The following is a 24,952-nucleotide window of genomic DNA, read 5'->3' on the forward strand; positions in this document are numbered from 1 at the left end:
CTGGGCTGAGCGGGAACTATGCTTCCGCAGAGGAAGGGGAGCCAGCAGGCCAGAGGTGGATGAACGCAATGCCCTCGTTTGGGTGTAGGGACTGATCAGAGCCCGAAGGTACAGAGGTGCCGTTCCCCTCACTGCTCCATAGGCAAGCACCATGGTCTTGTAGCGGATGCGAGCTTCAACTGGAAGCCAGTGGAGGAGGGGGGTGACGTGAGAGAACTTGGGAAGGTTGAACACCAGACGGGCTGCGGCATTCTGGATGAGTTGTAGGGGTTTAATGGCACAGGCAGGGAGGCCAGCCAACAGCGAGTTGCAGTAGTCCAGACGGGAGATGACAAGTGCCTGGATTAGGACCTGTGCCGCTTCCTGTGTAAGGCAGGGTCGTACTCTCCGAATGTTGTAGAGCATGAACCTGCAGGAGCGGGTCACCGCCTTGATGTTGGCGGAGAACGACAGGGTGTTGTCCAGGGTCACGCCTAGGCTCTTCGCACTCTGGGAGGAGGACACAGCGGAGTTGTCAACCGTGATGGCCAGATCATGGAACGGGCAGTCCTTCCCCGGGAGGAAGAGCAGCTCCGTCTTGCCAGGGTTCAGCTTGAGGTGGTGATCCGTCATCCATACTGATATGTCTGCCAGACATGCAGAGATGCGATTCGCCACCTGGTTATCAGAAGGGGGAAAGGAGAAGATTAGTTGTGTATCGTCAGCGTAGCAATGATAGGAGAGGCCATGTGAGGATATGACAGAGCCAAGTGACTTGGTGTATAGGGAGAAAAGGAGAGGGCCTAGAACTGAGCCCTGGGGGACACCAGTGGTGAGAGCACGTGGTGCGGAGACAGCTTCTCGCCACGCCACTTGGTAGGAGCGACCGGTCAGGTAGGACGCAATCCAGGAGTGAGCCGCGCCGGAGATGCCCAGCTCGGAGAGGGTGGAGAGGAGGATCTGATGGTTCACAGTATCAAAGGCAGCAGACAGGTCTAGAAGGACAAGAGCAGAGGAGAGAGAGTTAGCTTTAGCAGTGCGGAGAGCCTCCGTGACACAGAGAAGAGCAGTCTCAGTTGAATGACCAGTCCTGAAACCTGACTGGTTAGGATCAAGAAGGTCATTCTGAGAGAGATAGCAAGAGAGTTGGCTAAAGACGGCACGCTCAATAGTTTTGGAAAGAAAAGAAAGAAGGGATACTGGTCTGTAGTTGTTGACATCAGTGGGATCGAGTGTTGGTTTCTTGAGAAGGGGAGCAACTCTCGCTCTCTTGAAGACGGAAGGGACATGGCCAGCGGTCAAGGATGAGTTGATCAGCGAGGTGAGGTAGGGGAGAAGGTCACCGGAGATGGTCTGGAGAAGAGAGGAGGGGATGGGGTCAAGCGGGCAGGTTGTTGGGCGGCCTGCAGTCACAAGTCGCAGGATTTTATCTGGAGAGAGAGGGGAGAAAGAAGTCAAAGTATAGGGTAGGGCAGTGTGAGTAGGACCAGCAGTGTCATTAGACTTAACAAACGAGGATCGAATGTCGTCAACCTTCTTTTCAAAGTGGTTGACGAAGTCATCCACAGAGAGAGAGGAGGGGGGGGCGGGGGGGGGGGAGGATTCAGGAGGGAGGAAAATGTGGCAAAGAGCTTCCTAGGGTTAGAGGCAGATGCTTGGAATTTAGAGTGGTAGAAAGTGGCCTTAGCAGCAGAAACAGATGAAGAAAATGTAGAGAGGAGGGAGTGAAAAGATACCAGGTCGGCAGGGAGTTTAGTTTTCTTCCATTTCCGCTCCGCTGCCCGGAGCTCTGTTCTGTGAGCTCGCAATGAGTCATCAAGCCACGGAGCTGGAGGGGAGGACCGAGCCGGCCGGGAGGATACAAAGTGTGCATCAGAGGAAGAACCTTCAAAAACATCACATGATTAGGCCTAAATCCTTTTAGGAAACGCCTTTCCCAGTCTGGGTGGAATTATTTTCTGCTTTAAAGGAGCTCTACAGGCATTCTTTTCTGCATTATTACATCCTGTACCCTTTACTGTGTTTGTTTAGAATGATGAGACAGAGGGGGAGAAGGAGAGACAGGAGTGGTGGTAATATGTGCGTTCATGTTTTGACCACTGTCTTAGAAATAGCCCTGCCCTGGCCGTCCCTTGGCTTCTTCTGATGGAACTATTGTCATATACTGCTAGTTTCGCATAGTTCCTAGGGCCCACGCCTGTCATTGTTTAGTGACAGTAGTCAGCCCTGCCCCAGTGTGATTGGTGTTCCTGTGAAGCCCCATTGCATTCCTCAGAGTGAACTTGAAGTCGCACCACCAGCAGGCAGACACCAGTGAACCACCCAGGTTGTCACAGCGTAGCAGCATAGCTTCATACATCACCTCACATACCTCTGTGTTCCTGGAGTCTAAAGAACACACCGGTTCCCCTAACATAGATAGATAGAATGTATGTTATCCTATCTATCTTATCTATCTTATCTATCTTATCTATCTTATCTATCTTATCATGTTTACATTGCCAAAGCAAGTCAAATAAATAATGAACAGTACACAAGTTCCAAAGGAATAGAGACATTTCAAATATAATATGGCTATATACAGTGTTCTAACGATGTGCAAATGGGAAAATAAATAAATATAAATATGGGTTGAATTTACAATGGTGTTTGTTCTTCACTGGTTGCCCTTTTCTTGTGGCAACAGGTCACAAATCTTGCTGCTGTGATGGCACACTGTGGTATTTCACCCAATCGATATGGGAGTTTATCAAAATTGGATTTGTTTTCAAATTCTTTGTGGGTCTGTGTAATCTGAGGGAAATGTGGGTTTTCTAATATGGTCATACATTTGGCAGGCGGTATGGAAGTGCAGCTCAGTTTCCACCTCATTTTGTGGCCAGTGTGCACATAGCATGTCTTCTCTTGAGAGCCAGGTCTGCCTACGGCGGCCTTTCTCAATAGCAAGGCTATGCTCACTGAGTCTGTACATAGTCAAAGCTTTCCTTCATTTCTCTCTCCTTCTTTAGAATCGATTTTATTCTTGTTGACTTTGCTCTCCCATCCATCTCCCCTCTCTTTATCTGTGCCCTTATTCCTTGTAATCTAGTCTTATTTTTCTTCCTGTTTGTCTTGTCTGAACGCCTGATGTTTTTGGCTCTCACACTCATTCTTTCTCTTTCTCTCGCTCTCTCTCTCCGTCACACACTCATCAGTCTCCTTCTCTCTGCTCCCCCACTTAGGGAATTCCTCCACTGTCCTCTAGGCCTCCACTACTAGTCATTCAGTACCGATTCTGAGTGCAGACCACATAGGAAGCGGTAGAGTGGAGGTCGGCGCCCTACACTATAGATAAGTGCTGTGTCACTGTGGACAATGCCACCTGTAGCAACCACAATAAGGGGCAGGCAGGCCAACAGAATGACTGGAATGACTTGGCCCAGTAACAGCAGTACCACAGGAACACATGCTAGAGACAAGTGTTCAGAGGAATCATGGAAAGAATGTCAGGATTGTAGAGGTTGATTTTCCTTTGAGGTCTCTCGATATAGTAAGACCATTATCGCCACTCTGTTTTCAGATATGATCTTGTTTATATTGGAAAATATTGTTTACGGTTTCAGAAGATATGAGTGGTCATCTAAGTTACACTTTGACTTTAACTCACTCTGGTCTTTTGAAAGCCATCCAATTGGCTTCATCATCACTAATGTGGGTTGTTCTCAGCGTGTAACAGGGCCATAATAGAAATCCAATACTTTTTAGGTGTGCTGACAGGGCGCCTGTCTGAAGGGTAATCATCTAGTCAGACAGAGGGACAAGCTTGTGCTTTGTCTAAGAGCCCTCAATTTGTCCTGATCTGGCCTAATCTAGCCCACTCTAATGGCCAGACTGATGTAACCCCTCAAAAATACCTAAAATACAGTTCTCGCCCTCATCAGGTTATCGTCAATGATTAAAGATTGAGGGGTTACATGAGGTTTGGGGTGACCGAAATAGAGCAGTAGGCCTGCTTCATCTGTGTATTTCATAAAAAGCACTCCCTGCTTAGGCCCTCAACAAACAAACTTCTGACAGGAGGTAGAACAGTTGCTTTCTTTCCCCATTTTAGGAAAGGCGTAGGTAGGGGGCTCCTCCTACACGTGTTTTGAGGGGTAGACGGTCTGTCCTATAGATAGAAAGAGCGAGAAAATAGTAATGCGATGACATCTTGGAGACCTGGTAACCCTGTGGGTGCTGCACAGCAAGTGAGGGGTGAAAGACAGCTCTCTGACTGGGTCTACTCTCCTGGGTGTCTATCCTAGCTGGCTGTCTGAGGATGCAGCGAAGGGGACATCGCTATGGCTACAACAGGCTGTGGTATGTACCAGAGCCAATACTCCCATACACCGTGTGCCACAGACTTATACGGTGGCACCTGAGCATGGCTCTCTGTCTGAATGGGTCTTCGGGGAAGGCACTGAATGACTGGAGTAATTTATGTTTCTGAGGCTCTTCCTGCACTACCATGATTGAATGTTCGCAAGGCAGGGGTGAGCTTGCATTCTTGCATGCGGCATTGGACATTGTGGGATTGTGTGGTTGTTACCTGGTGGAGTTGTGGCGTGTGATGTCACCTCGTACCCTGAGATGTAAAGCTATATTAGTAGTGTCACCTTTTGAATTATGGTGTATGGTGTTATTAATGTTGTACTAGTTAAACATGCAATCATTTCCATCTTCATCTTGTAGGCCTGGACTGAGAAGAGGGAGTTCCTTCACCTTCCTCACCCCTGGACCTCAGTGGGACTTCAGTCTGGTGAGTACAGCCTCCATCCAGCTGCACTTGTTTTTGTGTCTCCCTGTTCCCTCACAGGACCGGTACCTCGGGTCATTCCTTTATCATCCATATTTTGTCCTGGCATTGTTTGGGATGATTATGGCTTTCTGGCCTGTTTGTGCGGACGGAGAGTGCCTGTCCCTGTCATAACTGTCTGTTTTGGCTTCAAATCTGGCCTTGGTGTTTTTAAACAGGCACGGAAGCAAGTGGACCTGTTCATTCTCATAGGACATTCAAAGCTGTAAAGTCCCTCTGACTTGGACCACAGATACTGACTCTGTGTATTAGGTTTAGGTAAATGATAAAGACAAATGACTGATCCACTTTGGTCTTAAGGTTTTGAGGGGAGGTTTGGACTGCATCTTGGATGCATCCGGCATCACCTGTGTATCAGTATTCAGAACATAGTTCATTGTAACCCAGTCTTCACCCATTACTCCATAGTGGATGATGGTGTCACTTACACATGTATTACTCATCTGGAATCAGTATAGTTCATGATAGCCTTGATCCCCAAAATAAAGGCATTCAAAATAAACCTTGAATCGCTCATGCAGCATCAGAAACCATGTGAACTGATGCTAAGTATGTATACATGCCAGTGCAGTTTCTTTTGGCAACTCGCAATCACCTCTGAGTGAGAGGTGATGTAAGCACTCTGCAGGTCCATCTAATCCTCCATTCAGGAACTTTTTAATTGCATGGCTCCCTCACAGCTGATGCCAGGCACAGGACAGACCCAACAGTAAACAAACCAGGAAATCTTACTGTTCCTATTTCCCCTTCAACATAATGGAATCAACATAGCTCTCGTTCCTCTCAGATTGGCCGGCCTGCTGTTTACAGTAAAACCTAGACCTAAATTGGTGATTGGAAACAGAGTTGAGAGATTAGAGAAAGGAACGGAACGACAAGGCCTGGAGCATTCCAGGGTTTATGAGTGAACCTCAGCTGAAACCCTATCCATCGCTCATCTGAGCCGAGTAGAGGAGGAGGAGGAGGAGGAGGAGGAGGAGGAAAGAGGGAGGGATAGAGGAGAGGAGGCCAGAGACTCTTCATCTCGTGCCAAACGTTGCCTTTGATTCCCCTAATTTTCTTTAACTGGCACGCTTAGTTCAACCTCTAAAAGCATACGGCCCTTGTTACCTAGGATACCCCCCTCCCTCACACGACTCCCCTATTATCTCACCTTTATAACTCAACCCAAAGAGAGAGAAATATAGAAAAGAAACGGTGGGCTCCTTTCTTCTCCTTTTGTCTCTCATCCTCTCTTATCGCCACCTTGAAACCTGAATAAGATCAGGAGGATCCTGTGCTTTGATGTGGGTAGGTACGGGACTTTCTGGAGGCTGGGGCTGGTATAGTACAGTACAGGTAGGAGTGTTTAGGCAGGGCTGGCCTTGGGGATGAAGGAGACTGCAGTGTTTATCATAGTGTCTCAGACTACATTAGCAAGGCCTCAGGGCAGTTCTTTAATGTTGAGAATGTGATTTAGGTTTCCAGCTCTGTGCAAGAAAAGCAACAGATCAAACCCAACTGCTGTTGTATGAATGTAGGCGGGTAATTAATAGGAGAGGGTCTCTCCCAGCGACGTGTTCAGACGGCCAGAATGTCAGTCAGCGTCGCTTTCCATGCAAACGTTCCCACTTCAAACAGGCATGTGTATGTGTGTCAAAGTGTGTGCCTAGGAATTGAGATTGTATTTTGATGTGCCTATGTGCGTGTCCCTGTGTTTAAGTGCAAGCGCCCTAATTAAATGATGTCACCATTAACCAACCCAGCACATACCAAAAGACTGAGGTGGGATACTAAGTATGACCACTGATTATCATAGTCTCTGTTCTAGAATCTCTTGAGTCAATGGCATTCCTTGACACAGTGTCGACTGTGACGGCCCCACTGCCCCCACCTTTTTCTAGGCCTACCTACCTCCTAGCTTTGCTTTGTGCTGGTAATTACATAGAGCCAGACAGGTTGTGTATTCTGGCAGCTGACCAAGTCATGGTTTTATTGAGCCATTTCCATGTGACACACACAAACAGGCCACCACAATAATAGGCCAGGGTTACTGTTGTGCCCTAGAGGGAGAGAGAAAGGGAGAAAAGAAGGAACTCCACTGTTGCCGCAGTCCCAACCCCCACTCGACCCTTTCTACACCTCTCCCCTTCCATTTTTTTACATTTTAGTCATTTAGCAGACGCTCTTATCCAGAGCGACTTACATGAGCAATTAGGGTTAAGTGCCTTGCTCAAGGGCACATCGACAGATTTTTCACCTAGTTGGCTCAGAACCAGCAACCTTTCGGTTACTGGCACAACGCTCTTAACCACTAAGCTACCTGCCGCCCCGGCTACCACTCTCTCCTTCTCTCACTGTTTCCCCCTCTCTGTGTAATCAATGTGTATCTCCTCTACCTTTCTATCAAGCAGAACATGCTTAACAAATATCACCTAGTTCTTTATATCGAATTCCACATCCACATGACATGAATGCCCTTTTATCTCAGGCCTAAGCTGGGTTTGTTTAAAAGGTCAGTCTAGCCCATGATGTCATGGTAATGTGAAACTGTATCATTTGCATGGGCAGCAGCAGTCAAAAGAGACTCAGCAAACTGCCCTCAAACAAGCCTTGTTGTCTGGGGGAGGCTCTGAAGAGAGGACCCCTCTAGCCCAGACTTGCATTGCATAGCCACTAGGTTGTTAGGTTCATGAGCCGAGGTGCTGCTACATTGTCTCTAGGCCAGTGTAAACTTTCCCTCTAACCTGGCCCACCCTTTTGATGATTGAATCACAAACGGACCCAAAACCAATCGTTATTTTAAAAGCTAACCTAGCACAATTACATTTTAAGGCTCTCAAACAGTTAAGCCCTCTGATGATAATAACAAGGCATTAATGGGGGTTTCTCTGGTCACTTTGATTCCTTTTTGAATGGGGATCAGCTTAATGATTAGTCGTTCACAGTCACTAGCTGATTAAAGAGCCTTTTATAGCTAGTTGATGATTACTGGCTGCACTGTAGCCTTTTGATCAGATTGCCAGGTACAGATTCTCCTTTTACCATCAGCTCTACTATAAACAAGAGTTTAATTGATTGATCCATGATCCCACTTCCCTCATTAGCTTCAGCAAAGGATCTAACTGCCTCAATTAGCCTACCTTTTAAAAAACTGACTGAGCGTGAAACTACTGTATTCAACCGCTGTAGCACTAAATGAGAATCTCTTGATTAGGAGCTGTACTGTAGTATTGTGCAACTCTCTGTTAGCCAAAGCACTGTTCACTCCCCTCAGTAGGTTAGCTTATCATCTAGCTTTGTTCTCTTATCTGGGGCATTGCATATGTAGGCCCCTTGTGTCCCCTTGAAATGTATGAACCATGCAAATTGACAATTTTCTCACCTCGTGTGATCAGATATTGCACAAGGAGTTCTTTTTACTGTGGGAAAGCTAGTAGGTTTGAGGAAGAAATGCCCATTTACCCCCTTCAAAACAAATTATTCAAAACAAACAACTACCTCAACAAACTGTCCTACCCTGTCCAGTCTCTCTCTGCACACCGGTGGTCACTTCTCGGCTTCCTGAATGCCCTGTGATGGCCTCTACTCACTCCATCGTTAATGTGCCATAATGACAGAACCCTAAGAGCCCCGGCGGTCAGGCAAGCCCAGCGCTCCTTCAGCCTTTACAGCCCTAGTCACATACACACAAACTCAGGGCCAGAACTCATCTCACCTGCCAGCTGGTCTTCTCCCCAGGTGTTAAAGTGCGCTTGTGCTTCATTAAAACCCTTTCCTGTTCCCAATGGAACCTCCAGGGGTGAACATTGTCCCTGGGGCAATAAGGCTTAGCAATAGGGCAGTTCTTCACTTCACTGGGGCTATTCTCAAACCAATGAGACCAGGATGGGACAGGGTAATGGGGCAGAGTGATGGTGGTTGTCTGTTCTTATCTAAGTCCAGACTATGTGTAGTTGTTTTGTGTGAAGCTATTTGGGTATCTGCCTAAGAGTATCTGTGGGAGTATTGGTGTGTCTACCTGTGTATATAATAGATATGGGTAAGTTTTTATCTGTCTAAATTTGAATAATAACAATCTCATTTCTATCTGTCCCCAGAAGCGGAAGCGCAGAGAGAAGGATGTCTCTGATGCAGTCAGCCTGTGCAGCTTTGACTTGAAGGTAAAACACAATGAACCGGCCCATATCACTGATCTGAGTTCACAATATAGATACCCTGAACCAGCATTACTGGTCCTAGATCCGTTTGTCAAAGTGATGCACACAGCTCTGTAAACTGTTGTTGTCCCCAAGAGTTGTTGACATTCATGAATGTACGGGAAATTGCATTCTAGATTTAGAATGTTAATGCATTGGATTGTTTGGTGCCAACATGGAGGACGGTTTCCTGACCTCAGTATATCTTTGGCTGAGGTCTGAAGAAGCTAGGCCTATAGCCGATCCAAAGTCTAGCCCCGTCCTGTTTGTTTGTGATACTTGAGCATATCACTGAAAACCATCCAGATAAGGACCATGTTTGTTTACAGCAACCATCACAACACTCATCAACTCATGTTTGGGGAATTTTCCCACCAAATCTACTGTAGTTAACTATGATTCTTGTTTTTTGTAAGTTGACGATCAGGACTCGATGGTTGGTCAACGTCCTTAGAATGTGGGTCTGTTGTTGTCTGGGTGTTTGACTCACACACCCTAGGCCTGTCACCATTATTCCAACGTAAAAGGATATTCTTGATAATCACCCATAGCAATGCTCTCTGTTTTCACCGATTGTTTCATTATCACACTCCAATCTGGAGGCGAAAGAAAGGCACACCTGTTTTAGCGAGGTGCTGGCTAGCGGAGTAGAACACTTGAAAAGAAAAGGAGAGCCGCTCACTCTAGGAGCTCAGATACAAGAATTGAATAACCAACGTTTGGACAGACAAGCTGTCTTCATCAAATCAAATCTTATTTGTCACATACGCCGAATACAACCGGCGTAGACTTTTCTGTGAAATGCTTACTTACAAGCCCTTAACTAACAATGCAGTTCAAGAAATAGTTAAGAAAATATTTACTAAATAAAAAATCAAAGTAACACAATAAAATAACAATAACAAGGTTATATTCAGGGTATAATTATCACACTCAAAACATAACAAGCACTCTTCTTTCTTTTCTGTCTAATCAGATTCAATTACTCAAAAACCACTATGACAGGCCACATTTCTAGGAAAAACTTATACTTTTGATGCCAGAGGAGAGGGCTAGTGAATCATCCCTCTCTCCATTGTTGCCCAACTATGACTTCTAGTGAAATATCGCTTGGCAAGTTTATTGGAATTAGTCCGTTGCTCCCCAGCGGAGCCTAATTTTGCTTTTTGGATCACTTCATATTTCTTCAGTGAAATGTTTGGGTCTGAAAATACTCGAAAGTTGAGGGTGACCTGATGAGACTTACATTTACATTTACATTTTAGTCATTTAGCAGACGCTCTTATCCAGAGCGACTTACAGGAGCAATTAGGGTTAAGTGCCTTGCTCAAGGGCACATTTACGACATTTAGCAGACGCTCTTATCCAGAGCGACTCACCAATTGGTGCGTTCACCCTATAGCCAGTGGGATAACCACTTTACAATTTTTGGATTGTAGACTTGATAGTAGTGCATTAAAAAGATATGCCCATCACAGTTTATAAACAACCCTACATCATTACGCTTAATCAGATTTGAGCCATTTCCACTGGTAGTCACCTCATGTTTCAGCCTGATAATGCACAGCCCCATGTCGCAAGGATCTGTACACAATTCCTGGAAGCTGAAAATTTCCCACTTCTTCCATGGCCTGCATAGTCACCAGACATGTCACCGATTGAGCATAAAAAGCGTACGTGTTTACTAAGAATTTGGCCTGTCCATAGAGGTTGGTGTGAAATTGAACTGGGTACAATTATTCATCTGATTAGAAAAATCTGTTGTGCCCTTGAGCAAGGCTCTTAACCCTAATTGCTGCTGTAAGTCGCTCTGGATAAGAGCATCTGTTAAATGACTAAAATGTCAAATGGACTCATTCGGCTGCTAGGAGAATGGTCTACTCTGGCGAATGGTGCTTGTTTTAATAAAGTTAGATCAAAGCTGAATCAATGTCTGCATACAAGATCACATAATGATGGTATTCTACATAACATAACTGAATATAATAGCATATTATAGTTTTAATGTAAGACAAAAAACACCACCTAATTTCTTATTAGAATTTAGGATGATTGTGCGATTGGTTGCATTTTTCCCCTCATGTGGCCAGCCCTTAACAGCGTGCTCCAACAGGCAAAATATGTGCTTTGGTTTAAACTAAACACAGGCAAACTACAGTTTGTTAACCCATCTGCTCTAAAATTTGCCCACTGTACATAATTCAAAACCACATTGTATGTAGGCTACTTCAGAACAACGCTGTATAACTCAAGAAGATCTAAATGCATCTCGGCCTATTCGCAAACCTGTTGCACCAGACCAGATCCACTCCCCTCCCCCACACACCTCCCCAAATACATCTTCAACCACCCCCTGCTGTCTGGCTCTTTGGCCCAAGTGGAGGGGGTTGAGACAGGTAAACAACCTAGAAACAATAGGCTACTTCTATTGTTATATAGTTCTCTGCCCCCCTCCTCCTCACCCCTCCAGGTTTGACCTGCCACCTGCACGCTCGCCCAGAGAGCCAAAATGTTGCCACAATAAATACAGGGTAGGAGGGTTGAGTAGCTGACTAGAAGGTGTTTGCTGTAAATGCTGCACACTTGTATTGAGTATCGCTAGTCCTGGCTGGAATCCGGGTTCCTTGAAAAACCAGAAGCCACAAGTTGTGACTTTCCCAGCTCCTTTGACCATACCTCTTTTTCTCTTCTGCATGTTTGCTTGGTGGGTTAGCTAGACGTGTGTGTGTGTGTGTGTGTGTGTGTGTGTGTGTGTGTGTGTGTGTGTGTGTGTGTGTGTGTGTGTGTGTGTGTGTGTGTGTGTGTGTGTGTGTGTGTGTGTGTGTGTGTGTGTGTGTGTGTGTGTGTGTGTGTGTGTGTGTGTGTGTGTGTGTGTGTGTGTGTGTGTGTGTGTGTGTGTGTGTGTGTGCACTCTATGAATGTGGCATTGATCCGTGTCATGACAAACCTGTGGTTCTTGGTTACCGCCACACTGTTTGGTAGCAACCAGAGAAGCCCTGGGTGTGTGCACTGAGTAAAACACACTTAAGTAAACTATTGAGTAAACGGGGGACGTTTGTCTGGTGTGAAAGCTATCTCTGGTATTGTTTTTAATGGCTACTCTGTGATGGGTTTTAGTGGGGCACTGCTGGATAAGAAGCCCTGTCCTCATCTCCCCTCCAATAGCTGCTGAAGAGACAGACTACTTTAGTTTTTCTAGGTTGATTGGCAGTAAGGCAGAGGGATGAGGGACAGAGGGAGGAATGAGACCACAGGAAGTTGGGAAACAGGTAGAGGTGGAAGGTGGGGAAGAATGGAAAGAGATCAAATGAGGCAAATTCCAAATAGTGAGAAATGGGGCAATACAGGAGTTGGTGTATCAGAAACGAAACGATCTTTCTTTCTCTTGGCCCACTCAATCTTGGAGTGCCTGGGCTTGTTTGAGACGATCACACTAAAGCCGTGGTTCATCATAGTATATAAACACCCGTAGGCCTATTCTCTTCCTGCCTGCCCAAATAAGGACTCACAGACCAAATGTATACAGGGAGAAATAATCCAATAATATTAGATTCATACTAGATCACATCTGCCATCTGTTGTACCTGAATTCTTGCACCAAACTCACACCACCAGGGGGCAATGGTTCCACCACTTGTTGAGTGAACGCGTCCCTTTAGACAGTGTTGGCTGTTATGCCTTCTCCAGAGCTCTAATGAAACACTAGCCTTTTCCTGTACTGCTGATGTGGAGGGGATGTAAGCCCCAGAGCTCTGTTTGTTCCTGTCAGGGAGGTACTGCAGTAGACTGGAGGGTAATGCTATGGCTACTTTTCCTTTTGTAGTCCGTGATTGTCTGTAGACCCTGCCACATATGTCTCGTGTCTGAGCCGTTGAATTGAGACTCCACTTTGTCTCTATACTGATGTTTTACCTGTTTTAATTGCCCTGCGAAGTGAGTAGTTACACTGTTTGTATTCTGCCATATTCCCAGTCCCCTTGCCATGGTTAAATGCGGTGGTTCGCTCACGGGTAATGGCCCAGACAGAGGGGTGGCTGAGCCTCAGGTATCCCCACACGGAGTGACTAACACGGGGATGCACCGCGTTGTCTTCCCTGTGCCTGGATGATTGCACAAAACAGCCTCTTTTCCTGTATACACAGACATTCGCATACAATCAATCATGACCTTCTGCACTGGAAATGTACGCTGGGGCAGTGGTGTAGTTATAGTCTATCTCCTCCGGACTGTTCGTATCCTGATTCATATTCCAGCAAACAGACATTTTGTAAATATTATTATTCAGTCTCACCTGAATAATCATTCACACCATCCTTCCTTCTGGCCAACTGCGGTCCCCTTTTCACAAGGAATCCAATCATCACCCAAATCAACATGTAGTGAGACTTTGCCCCCTGGGCTATTATTTACCATTTGACACCTTGCCCTGAGGTGTGAATCCTGACTAGCCACTAGTTGGGCCAGTTTGTGGAGTGGACACTGCTTGTGGAGTGATGTAGGCCAGACTTCCAGAGCCCCGTTGGTCTATATAACATGATCAGTTTTACCTCAGAGTAAACAGACAGTCCTAATGAACACATTCCCAACCATGGTGCCAATCCTCATGTAGTTTAGCAACAATAACCCATCTGGGGTTTCTCTCACTTCTGTCACCACACACACACACACAAACACACTTTCTCACTCTCACACATGCTTAGTTGCATATGTCCTGTTTCACACCTCAGTATTTACACAGGAGGGTGAATTTTAGCCTTCACATTGGTCTAATTAATTTGCTCAAAACAGACACACACACACACACACAGACTGTGGCTAAATGAATAGCAAGGTTTTACAGCCCTTCCACCACATAGCACCTCAGCACATTATCCAGTCCATCACACAATCAACACCTTGCATTCTGCAGTCCATTTGCGCAGCAGTTATATGGGTATGTAGCAACATGTGCAAGGTTTAGTGGCTAGCTTCAGGTGTTTTCACTTCTTAAATCACAGTTTCAGTTCACTTTCATTCAAATGGAGCATGATTGTGTCTGGCTGTGAAATGAGAGTTGGTGTGCAGGAAAAGGGAAGCAAGCTTGTGTTTTACTTAAACTCTGTTTCAGAATGAACTTAGTTTAGTTTCTCACTTCCTCTTTACTGTTAAACTGGATGCAGTTACACCCCCCCCCCCCACACACACCTTTTAAAGGGATACGTCAGGATTTTGGCAATGAAGCCCTTTATCTACTACCCCAGAGTCTGGTGAACTCGTGGATACCATTTTTATGTCTCTGTGTGCAGTTTGAAGGAAGTTGCTAACTAGCGTTAGCACAATGACTGGAAGTCTATAGTATCTACTAGCATTCTGGGTAATAACGAACTAAACTCCCTTAATTTAAACCCACCCCACACCCTACACTTCTGCCCTCAATAAACAGGGTCCAGTGCAGACCGTGTGTGTGAGTCCCACTGGCTATAAGGTGAATGCACCTATTTGTAAGTCGCTCTGGATAAGAGCGTCTGCTAAATGACGTAAATGTATGTGAGGAGTGTGATATAATAAGGAGGTGAGTGAGTGGGCCCCCCTTATTGATATTCTAATTGATCGCCCCCATCCCCTGCTGATCAGAGCCTGGTAACAGCTGTCTGTCGTTAGCTAAAGCAGACAACAAACAGTGGTGCACTTTACACCCTTCACACCAGAAAGCCAGGGGACAAAGAAGTGTTCCATATTTACTCCCTCAATAATGAGCGGTGATATTTATTACATGATGGTTCACTCTACTTATAGGTTGTGTTTGAACTAGATTCTATAGGTGGATATTTACAACTGCTGTTTTCAAGGAATTGACTTGATTAATTATCTGAAGTAGAATTCCTCTAGGCCTACTTTTTCACATGATGCATCAGTATCTGAGCTCAGAAGGTGTTTCTCTATTTAGTTTAGTTTTAAAACACATTTAAAAACATTAAGCAAGTTTCTCTTATCTGAGTTAGGGCTGCTCAATTAATCTCATTTTAATCTAAATTGCAATATTGACATCCATATTTTTTAATGCTATGTATGTAACATTCAAATGTAATAAGGGTCTCCTGGGAAACTCTGACTAACACTGGTTCCTACCCTGTCACAACAATGTCTACTGTACCTTGCTTTTTCATTAGTTGTCATGCCAAACAACACCAACCATAGACTCGGAATTGTTCACCGATGTGTTTTGATCTAACTTCGCAAGTAAAATCGCAATCATAATATTGGGTAAAAAAAAATTCCTTAGCAGGGGGTGTGTGTTAGTCTCTAGCAGGTTACTACCTTGTTCAAGCCAAACTTTTAGAGATCATTGTTCTGTAATACTGTCTGCACATGGTGCATAACTTTTCCATTCACTTTAACAACAGAAGCCTCACTTCATGGAATTTTCCCAGTACTACAGGTGTCTTGCATGGTTTGTGATCACACTATCCTCTCTTTGTGAGGAGCCATGCTCGTTTTCTGTAAATTCTTTAAAAATATATTTAGTGTGTGTGTGAATCGCCAACAAAAAGCAAACAGGGTTCTTCGCCTGTATAGCTCTTCACACGTCCAAGAAGAGGCCCTGTGTAGCTCAGTTGGTAGAGCATGGCGCTTGTAACGCCAGGGTTGTGGGTTCGTTTCCCACGGGGGCCAGTATGAAAATGTATGCACTCACTAACTGTAAATCGCTCTGGATAAGAGCGTCTGCAAAAAAAAAAAAAAAAAAGTCTGATTCCTCCAATGGTAACCCACCTTAACGGTGGGAGGGGTTTGGAGAGCTTGCTCCTCCCTTTACCAGCCCTGAGTATTTAAACCCTCCCTCCCTAACTCCACCTCAGACCAAAGTCTAGAATGAGAGAGCAGTAGTGTGTGGAGTTTTCTGAAGTCCCATAGCGGAGCAAGAAGAAGAGGAATAGAGGGGGACATCATTTGAAGACTAACTGGATATAGCAGAAACCTTGTTGGATTTTTTAACTCAAAGCTATGGTGGCTTACGATGAACTGGGTAGCTTGGTGACTATCAAACGGACTCTACAAGCTATAGACGGTCAGAACCAAGCCAACAAAGAGTCCGAGGTGAGATACTGGGAGAAGAAGTGATTGATCTAATATGTTCTTTCTGCTGGCTCTGTCATTTGGTATCAGTTGGACAGGAACTTGTTCTCTGCTGCGATAGCCACTAATCTCTCTTATCAGATCTGTGAGTGAATCAGCTGTTATCTCTGCTATCAAATCCAATTTTATTTGTCACATGCCTTGTAAACAACAGCTTCATATCTTACCTGAACTCTGCACCTTAGTAAGGTGTGTGTTTAGTCTCTGGCAGAACCTTGTTCAATTCAAACTTTTAGAGATTTCTGTTCTATGATACTGTCGGACTGAAGATAACTTCAACCTGTTGAGCAGGGGTCATAAAACGATCCATCCCTTTAGCTTTGCTGGTTTTTGTGTGAATCTATCTGCCCAGACAGGTAATGCAGCCTAGCCCTGGGGGATGACTAGTACCACACCAGTAGTGTAGCAGCAGGGGACAAATAGCCATACTGAAATTAGCACCATGTTTGCGACTTCTCACCTAATCTTAATATGCCATTTAGCAGACGCTTTTATCCAAAGACTTAGTCATGCGTGCATACATTTTTGTGTATGGGTGGTCCCGGGGATCGAACCCACTACCTTGGCGTTACAAGCGCCGTGCTCTACCAGCTGAGCTACAGAGGACCACTGTATTCTTTCATTGCAAAACATTCTAACTTGGAATTTATGGGGTTTGAAGTTGGAACTTTTAATGGCAACATTATTGCACATTTTAGTTTGCCAGTTGGGATTCCCCCAACCCCCCCGGGCTTTTCTCAGAGCCCTGGCAGTGAGTGCAGTGAAGCGTCTCTCAGGTGTGAGTGCTCACACAGCAGGCTGAGAGCATTCCTCACACACAATTAAAGGGACAGGGGGTAGAAACCCAGGTGTGCCTCTTCTCTGATTCACACAGAGCCACTGGTCAGCAGAATCCTTTTTTGACTCACTTCTCTAGTCTCCTTCCTTCCCCCATTCAAGGTCTTTGTGGTTAGATTTCAGGAAGGGGGTTCAGGGGGAAGCCAGCGGCTACATTGTTGGTAAATCAGAAAGGAGAAGTTGAGTTCTTCAATGAAGTGAGTAGTCGCGTTTCTCAACAGATGTTCATGATTGTGACACCCGTTTTTAGTTACTCTGTGATGAGCTCTTTCGTTGGAGTCCAGGGTAAACATTAGTGCTGTTCCACTCCCTCAGAGCCCAGCCCTGCTATCAGCTATGCTGTAATCAGTGGGAGAGAGAGAGCTGCTGCAGCAGGGAGGGACAGCCAAGCAAGCAGGGATTAACACGTGGGGTTACATCAAAGGGAGGCCAGGGGCACAGGAAGGGGCTTTTGGGGGGGCTGGCTGAAAAAGTGGATAAAGTTAGTTGATGAGCCTTTGGCTCTCTGGTTGGAGATAACGAGGTAGAAGAGAATTGTGGGTAAGAGAGGAGGAAGGGGGGTTGTTATTAAAATACCACCGGAGGCCAATTTAGGACATTAGGGAAGATTTGAGTGAGTACCCATGGTCCCTCAATCTGCGTTGTATTAGGGGGTGGGGGGTCGGTTGTTGGTTGTTCCAAAGACCGTACAGAACGAAACAGTCCAGCAGCACAAATCCCGGATATGTCTGGCTTCCTGAAGGGAGTGAGACTGGACAGTGTTCCAGGGAGTTCCCTGTAGTCCAACTGCCTGGAATAGAAACTACCCCTAGTCCTATCAGTCTGCATGTTGCTCTCTCCAGCTGATAGTAACACTGGGTGGGCGTACAAAGAACAGCACCAATGGCCTTTTGTTATTCCAGGGCCGGTCTCCAAATGACAGGAAAGGCACAATGGGCAACACGTTTCCAAAGTTTACATTGGAAGACCCCTTGATTTCCAAAGCAAATTTACCCTCTAAGTTTCCATTGTCCAATGGGGTTTACAGCACACTAGTTGGACACAGTGTGCCTGTTATGGTCCTCTCTCCACTCAGTAATGAGGCCCATTTTAAAATAAAGTCTAAAGCGGTTTAAACCGGTCCTGTGTTTAGGATTGGGATTCCTTTCTGACCATACCATTTCTCGACCACCGTCAGAGTGGTTCGGATGTGGTCAGTGCTAGTCCTCTCGGTTTATTGGCTCTGGGATAGAGTGGTTTAGATAAGTTCCTGGACTGTCTGGCGGTCCTGGTCAAAGACCCGACCACATTTGGATCATGACCCTAGCTGGCTGCAGTCACGGTGGCTTTTACGCCAGACTCTGTGGTAGATCTGTTCTGCAGCTGTGGTCTGCTTCTGGGGCCAGGAGGAGCCTGAATGGCTCTCTGTTCCCCCAGTTTCGCTGAGCCAAGGCAAAACCCCATTCATCCTGAGTCAGGAGAAGGCTCAGAGAGTTTAAGAGCTTGGGGGTTCAAATAGAGCATGCAGCATAGATTTCATAAGACAGATTTTTTTCTTCCCAAATCATGTCTAAGAGCATGATGATTCTGGTTTTGGCTGTTTTTGAAGAGGTCTCTCTCACAGTCTATGAATTCATTACCTCAGATCTGCAGTGCTTTGATATCTGATGTTTGTTGCTGTTGGCAGGGGGCCAGTGCATTGGCAGGGGAGTGTTGCGGTCTCCCTCTCCCTGCCTCAGGGCTCAGTACAGGGGGGTGAAGCGGGATTACCTGGCACAGGTGTGGTGCTTCTCTCACGCGACGAGGGCTCCAGGTCCTGTTCCAACTCGCGCCCACAAACCCCCCACGCCACCCCCTGTGACTCCTAAAAAAAAAAGACTGAGAATTCCAGTATTCTAGTGCCTGTTTAGGACGAGGCCTGTTAGTTCCTCTCTGTCTCTCACTGGTGGTCTTCCGTCCAGAGTCACACCAGTTTTACTGTAGCTGTCCAAACACAGCACCGTCCTGTCCCGTACCTCACTGAACTCTGGGAGACGGGAGTTAAACGATGAGGCCTTTTGTCTTCCCATGTTTGAGTGACTGAACAGCCCCTGTCTCACGGCCCGTTTACTTTAGTCAGGCCATAATGCTGAGTAGTTGTGTGTGTGTGTGTGTGTGTGTATTGTGAGTGTGTTAGACAGCTGAAAGCAGGGGTCCCGTGCATTCCTGGCATGCCTCCAGGCCCCTTCTCTGGTCGGCGCCTCTGGGCTGCAGTCAGAAAGGGAGTCTTTGTGCTCCCCCAGCCTGCCCTGGGCTCCTCAGTCCTCACATGATGGAGGCAACAGCTGCTGGGGCTGCTGCATCCTCCTGCCCACTGTCTCTATGGCCTGACCTCGGCTCTAACCCCCTCCTCCCTAGTAACAGTCTCATGACAAAGTCCCTTGTGGAGGTAGTGTCACCGATAGGGATTCATGGCTTACATCATGAGGGCCAAGTGATATCAGTCATAGCGACGCTTCTAGCTGTTTCCTGGTGAGGCTTCTGCTAAAAGTGTTTATGGGTTTATGGTAAATGAGAAAGGAAGTTGAGAATCCGAGGCCTTATCTGTGTTTCCCCCCTCTCTCTCTCTCTTCTCTCCAGGAACCCAGCAACAAGCGTGTCCGTCCTCTCGGCAGGGTGACCTCGCTGGCTAACCTCATCTCCCCCGTGAAGAATGGGGCCGTCCGGCGCTTCGGCCAGACCATCCAGTCCATGTCCTTCCGGGGCGATGGCAATGGTGGCAAGACGCCGGGCGTGCCCCAGAAGCCATGCAGCAAGGCGGCGGCGCCCACGCCGCCCAAGAGACGCAACAGCACGCTGTGGTCGGAGACATTAGACGTCCACCAGAAGGGCACCTTCTCCACCAAGGAGATCAAGAGACAGGAGGTGAGAATCGGCACCGTCACCATAGATTCTCACATCTCTTTTCACACAAATCGCAATAGAGAAAGAATGGGAACTCGGCTGCAACAATAGATGTTGTGATGAGCTTAGAACAGAGTGAGGTAAGAGACTGAACCACATACCTGATGTCTAGTTCGGCTGGCCCTGCTAAAGCGCTCCAGATGACTGAGTGCGCTCCAGGTCACAAAGCCAGCCGCCACGGTATTCAACCTAGCCTGGGACAGAGTTATTAAAGCCAGAGGGCTGGGGCGGTTTTCCTGCCCCCCCCCCCCCCCCCCCTCTCTGTTTTTCTCCTTTGATAATCAGACAAGAGTTCAGACTTTTGTTTGTTTGGAAGGTCCCCTCGGTATTTGTGCTGAGTGAGCTAAGTGGGTTTAGAAAGCGGTCAGGGACCAGTTTGTCACCAGTCTGTTCCAGAGCTGGTGTCTGACGTCACTAATGTACCCCTGGCCTGGCAGACCTCTCAACCAACAGTCAGAATACTCAGAAACCATAAACAACGCTCAGTACAGAGAGAGACAGAGAACTAGAGGGTAATGGAGAGAGAAGGGACCCAAGAATTTGGCAACTCATTGACCTCAGTAATTTGGCGTTGATTTGTCCTCTTACTTTAATGTGTACTCAGTAATTTGGTGTCCTCTTTAGTTTGATGCGGTTTAATATGTACTCAGTGTTTTTTAATTTAGCATGACATCCTGTTCCATTTTGTTTTTAAATATAAATCTCCTTCCTCCTCAGGCCATATTTGAGTTGACTCGCGGAGAACAGGACCTGATTGAGGACCTCCAACTTGCACGCAAGGTTCGTACTTTATTTAAAACTCTCAGAAAGTACATATTAAGTAAACAGATAAAATCAGAGACTAGTTGGAAGCTCTCCTCTAAACATGACCGACCATTACCCATTTAGCTATAAAAAGAAAGGAATGATTCCATTCCATTTCTCTCTAACTAAAACCTTTCCTCCAGTGCTAAACTTAGCCTCCCTATCTCTTTTTAAATAAGCTGTTGAATGACTGCTTGGCTCTATTTTCTCTCTCCTCCAGGCGTACCACGACCCCATGCTGAAGCTGAGTATCATGTCGGAGGAGGAGCTGACCCATATCTTCGGGGACCTGGATGCCTACATCCCCCTCCACGAGGACCTGCTGGCCCAGCTGGCCAGAGCCACCGGCCCCGACGGCACCGTGGGACAGATAGGACAGATCGTCGTCAGCTGGGTACGTACCAGAGCCTGTGCCCACTCAACTTTGACCTCTCTATCTCTCTACCTGTATAAGTGTTTATCTAGCAGGGACCAAAGTGTTGAAGATGTCATAAAGATGCCCCTTTATGACATATCTGTATGTTTTATCTTGCAGTGAATGGCCAAAGTGCTAACGGTACGGTACATCTCTCTCCCCTCCAGTTGCCAGGGCTGAATGCATACCGAGATTACTGCAGTAACCAGGTGGCGGCCAAGGCCCTGTTGGACCAGAAGAAACAGGACCGGAGGGTGCAGGACTTCCTGCAGCGCTGCCTGGAGTCTCCCTTCAGCAGGAAGCTGGACCTGTGGAGCTTCCTGGACATCCCCCGCTCCCGTCTGTTCAAATACCCCCTCCTGCTCAGAGAGATCCTCAAACACACAGCGCCCGAGCACCCCGACACGCCCCGCCTGGAGCAAGCAGTGAGTGGAGCGAAGGACACACACAAAGATTTATGAATACAGCATTCTGAAACCATCAAATATATAATTGTATCCTATCAGTTTGTGACTATAACAGTGTGTATATGTGTGTGTCTCCAGATCACCATCATCCAGGGTGTGTTGTCTGACATCAACATGAAGAAGGGGGAGTCAGAGAGCCAGTACTACATAGACAAACTGGAGTATCTGGACGACAGGCAAAGAGACCCGCGCATCGACCAGTGCAAGAGTCTGTTGTGTCACGGCGAGCTACGCAACAAGAGCGGAACAGTGAGTTTAGAACACACGCATACACACACACATTATAATGTTAAAAGGCACACACTCGCACCCCAATCCACCTAAAGCAATGATTCTTCCCTGGCTCCTCCTAACCCTCACGTGCACCAACATGAGCTCTGCACCCCCAAATAAGGCAGTTGGGGCCAAAACGTGGACCCTTTTCATTTCAAACGAACCGCATAACACATGAATTACATAACCACATGAGAATCTCTACCAATGATAACAAGTCCTCAGGAAAAAAAAACTGTTGGCAGATGAGAATGTGAGAAACTATGCCTGAAATTAAACAAAACGTTGGCAATGATCTGATTTTAATAATGATTTTTAAATCGTCTCCTTCCTTTTGTCCCCCCTCCCTCCAGAAGCTGCACGTGTTCCTGTTCACAGAGCTGCTGGTGATGACCCGGTCTGTGACGAGGAACGAGCACCACTGTTTCCAGGTGTACCGGCAGCCGATCCCGGTGCAGGACTTGGTGCTGGAGGACCTACAGGATGGAGACGTCAAGATGGGTGGCTCCTTCAGAGGAGCATTCAGTAACTCCGACAAAGGTGAGCCCCTGACCCCTCACCTATGACCTTCCATGTCTAGCTGGAGGTTAAAGCCTGTAACTGAAACTGATGGTTCATCTAACCTCTCGTTCTCTGTTCATCTCTTCAGCCAAGAACATCTTCCGTGTGCGTTTCCATGACCCGTCTCAGGGCCAGTCCCACACGCTGCAGGTCAATGACGTCTTCCACAAGCAGCAGTGGCTCAACTGCCTGCGCAGCGCCATCTCCGTCCACCACCCCGCGGACGCCGCTGTCACCACACCCGCCTCCTCCCCGGCAGCCGACGCCCACTCCAAGCGGCGCTCCTCCAAAATCTCCGCCATCATCCACATAGAGGAGGCCGATGAGAACTGCCCTCTGATGCAAGCAGGTGCAACGTCCGCCCCCAGTTCGCCATGCGGGGACGAGACCCCCAGCCCCACCTCAACGTCTCCCTCCTCCCGCTCCTCATCCTCCTCTTCATCACCACTATCCTCCCCGTCGCCCAAACACAAAACCAAAAAGGACAAGCGCTCCCTCTGTGCCTTAGGGAAGAGGAAGGAGACCATGGTGTAATTAGAGGAGGGGAGAAAATGGACTCCTGGGCGATCGGACAATATGTTTGTACATAAGGAGAGGGAAGCGGGGGGGGGGGGGGGGGGGGCTGGGTGTCCCCTCCCCGTGGGACTTTTATTTATGTGTCTGTTTATTATTACAACAGTGTTTTGTGTTACTGTCCCCATTGGCAGCTATTTACTTTACCCTTCCATCCCTCCACTGTTTGGTTCTGTCCACAAAGGGGCTAAGTGCATACCATTCAGTATTCTGGAGAGGCCTGCTTGGCTTTCACTAATTCTATAAGGGAAGCATAACAAGAAGCAAACACACTCGTGTTGGAGAGAAGTCGTGCATCTAGTCCTGTTTACTGTTTGATTTGTATTAAAACATTATTTTAGAATCATTTTTAAAAATTAAACTAACTCCTTTTATTTTATTTTATCAATCTGAATCTTACTGTAGCTCTATGTTTTAAAACAGCACTGTTTCTAGCTTTTAGCTGAAGTTATTTAAATGTTTTTGGGGATGTGGAGGTGGATAGAAGGGTAGAGTTCCCACAAAAGATGAGATGCATACGAAACATTAATTTGTTTCTTCCAGTTATTAGAACTGTTAAGGTCCCCTGGATTGATGAGGAATTGAAAAACTGTGTAGTTGAGAGAAATAAAGCAAAGGGAGTGGCAAATATGTCTGGCTTCACATCTGATTGGCAGACATATTGTAAATTGAGAAATTATGTGACTAAACTGGGGCCCCATGTAGCTCAGTTGGTAGAGCATGGCGCTTGCAACGCCAGGGTTGTGGGTTCGTTTCCCACGGGGGGCCAGTATGAAAAATGTATGCACTCACTAACTGTAAGTCGCTCAGGATAAGAGCGTCTGCTAAATGACTAAAATGTAAAATGTAAATGAAACTGAAAACTATAATTGTCTCTGTAAGTCCGATTCATAGCTGTACTGGAGGACAGGTCTTATTTTTGTACATTCCTAATAACAGATTTTTTTGATCCGCCCATCTTTTTGTATCTACTGCAGTTAAAGGCCTTCATTTTAATCAAATCGCATTCAATTGTATCTATTTTTTTAATTGAACAAAACATACATTGCTACAGAATGTAGTAATGCCATGTAATTTGATGTCAACGCATATCAAATGAGGTATTTTGTTTTACTACAATGTAAAAACAATTTAAACTGAGCCATGTTGGTTTAAAAAGCTGACTCTTCGGAATAAATAAAATTGATCACTTTTCAATGTAGCAATCTTGCACGGAGCTTTAGTTGTTGACACTGCCACTGCCAAGCCACAGTAGTGGCAGCAGCATATACATGCTTATCTGATGGGTTGGGATCTACTGAGGAGATGACCTATAGCTGAAAGAAACCACAAAGATGGGTTGAGAAAAGCAAGAGTATGTTAGCAGAAGGCTTGAGAGATGTGGAAAAAAAGAGGGAAATGTTGAATGTGTTGGAACTGAGAAGTTGGGGTTTTTGTTTCAAGGTGTGTGTAGCCACTAGCCACGCAATGATATAGTTCTGAGTGAGCTGTGATGTGGTGCCTTGTCAAAAATGGAGGTTTGAGGCACTGGTCAAAAGCCAGTGAGAGAAATTTAAAAGAAAGACTATGTATGTTGGAGGGAGAAAACAGATGAAGGTGTTGTGAAAGTGTTGAAGAAGGAAAATATGAGTGTAGATGTTTGACTGTACTGAAAAGTAAACGTCTATGTGATATGACTGCCATGGCCTGTATGTATGTGGTGTAAAAACGACACAAAAATCTATAATAAAGATCTGTGTAAGATTTGCATCTGACCTCTTGAGTTACTATCTTTCTTTCTATTTTCTTCCACTAAGTGGACTGAATGATCTGACCCGAATAACTGGGCGGCAGGTGGCTTAGTGGGTAAGAGCGTTGTGCCAGTAACCGAAAGGTCGCTGGTTCTAATCCCCAAGCCGACTAGGTGAAAAATCTGTCGATGTGCCCTTGAGCAAGGCACTTAACCCTAATTGCTCCTGTAAGTCGCTCTGGATAAGAGCGTCTGCTAAATGACTAA

The 24,952-nt window shown here is 46.3% G+C and overlaps 1 protein-coding gene across 2 annotated transcripts in view; it reads left to right on the forward strand.

Annotated features, from left to right (window-relative positions):
- LOC311140438 (neuroepithelial cell-transforming gene 1 protein-like) overlaps nt 1–24,710 on the forward strand; it is a 40,680-nt gene extending 15,970 nt beyond the window's left edge. Inside the window, exons 2-10 of one of the 2 annotated variants that reach the window (XM_084175496.1) lie at nt 4,690–4,756; nt 8,893–8,955; nt 19,540–19,824; nt 20,581–20,643; nt 20,888–21,061; nt 21,250–21,507; nt 21,628–21,798; nt 22,176–22,362; nt 22,472–24,710. In XM_084175496.1, coding sequence (XP_084031622.1) covers nt 4,690–4,756; nt 8,893–8,955; nt 19,540–19,824; nt 20,581–20,643; nt 20,888–21,061; nt 21,250–21,507; nt 21,628–21,798; nt 22,176–22,362; nt 22,472–22,917 — 1,714 coding nt within the window. In that variant the 3' untranslated portion in view covers nt 22,918–24,710. Of the gene's footprint in view, nt 1–4,689; nt 4,757–8,892; nt 8,956–15,776; nt 16,066–19,539; nt 19,825–20,580; nt 20,644–20,887; nt 21,062–21,249; nt 21,508–21,627; nt 21,799–22,175; nt 22,363–22,471 lie in introns of those variants that run through there. The other variant, XM_084175497.1, reaches the window with a different exon arrangement.
- Nucleotides 24,711–24,952: the final 242 nt, after the last annotated feature.

Source organism: Coregonus lavaretus (assembly GCF_964263955.1).
Source record: "Coregonus lavaretus genome assembly, chromosome: 13".
Taxonomy (NCBI): Eukaryota; Metazoa; Chordata; class Actinopteri; order Salmoniformes; family Salmonidae; genus Coregonus; species Coregonus lavaretus.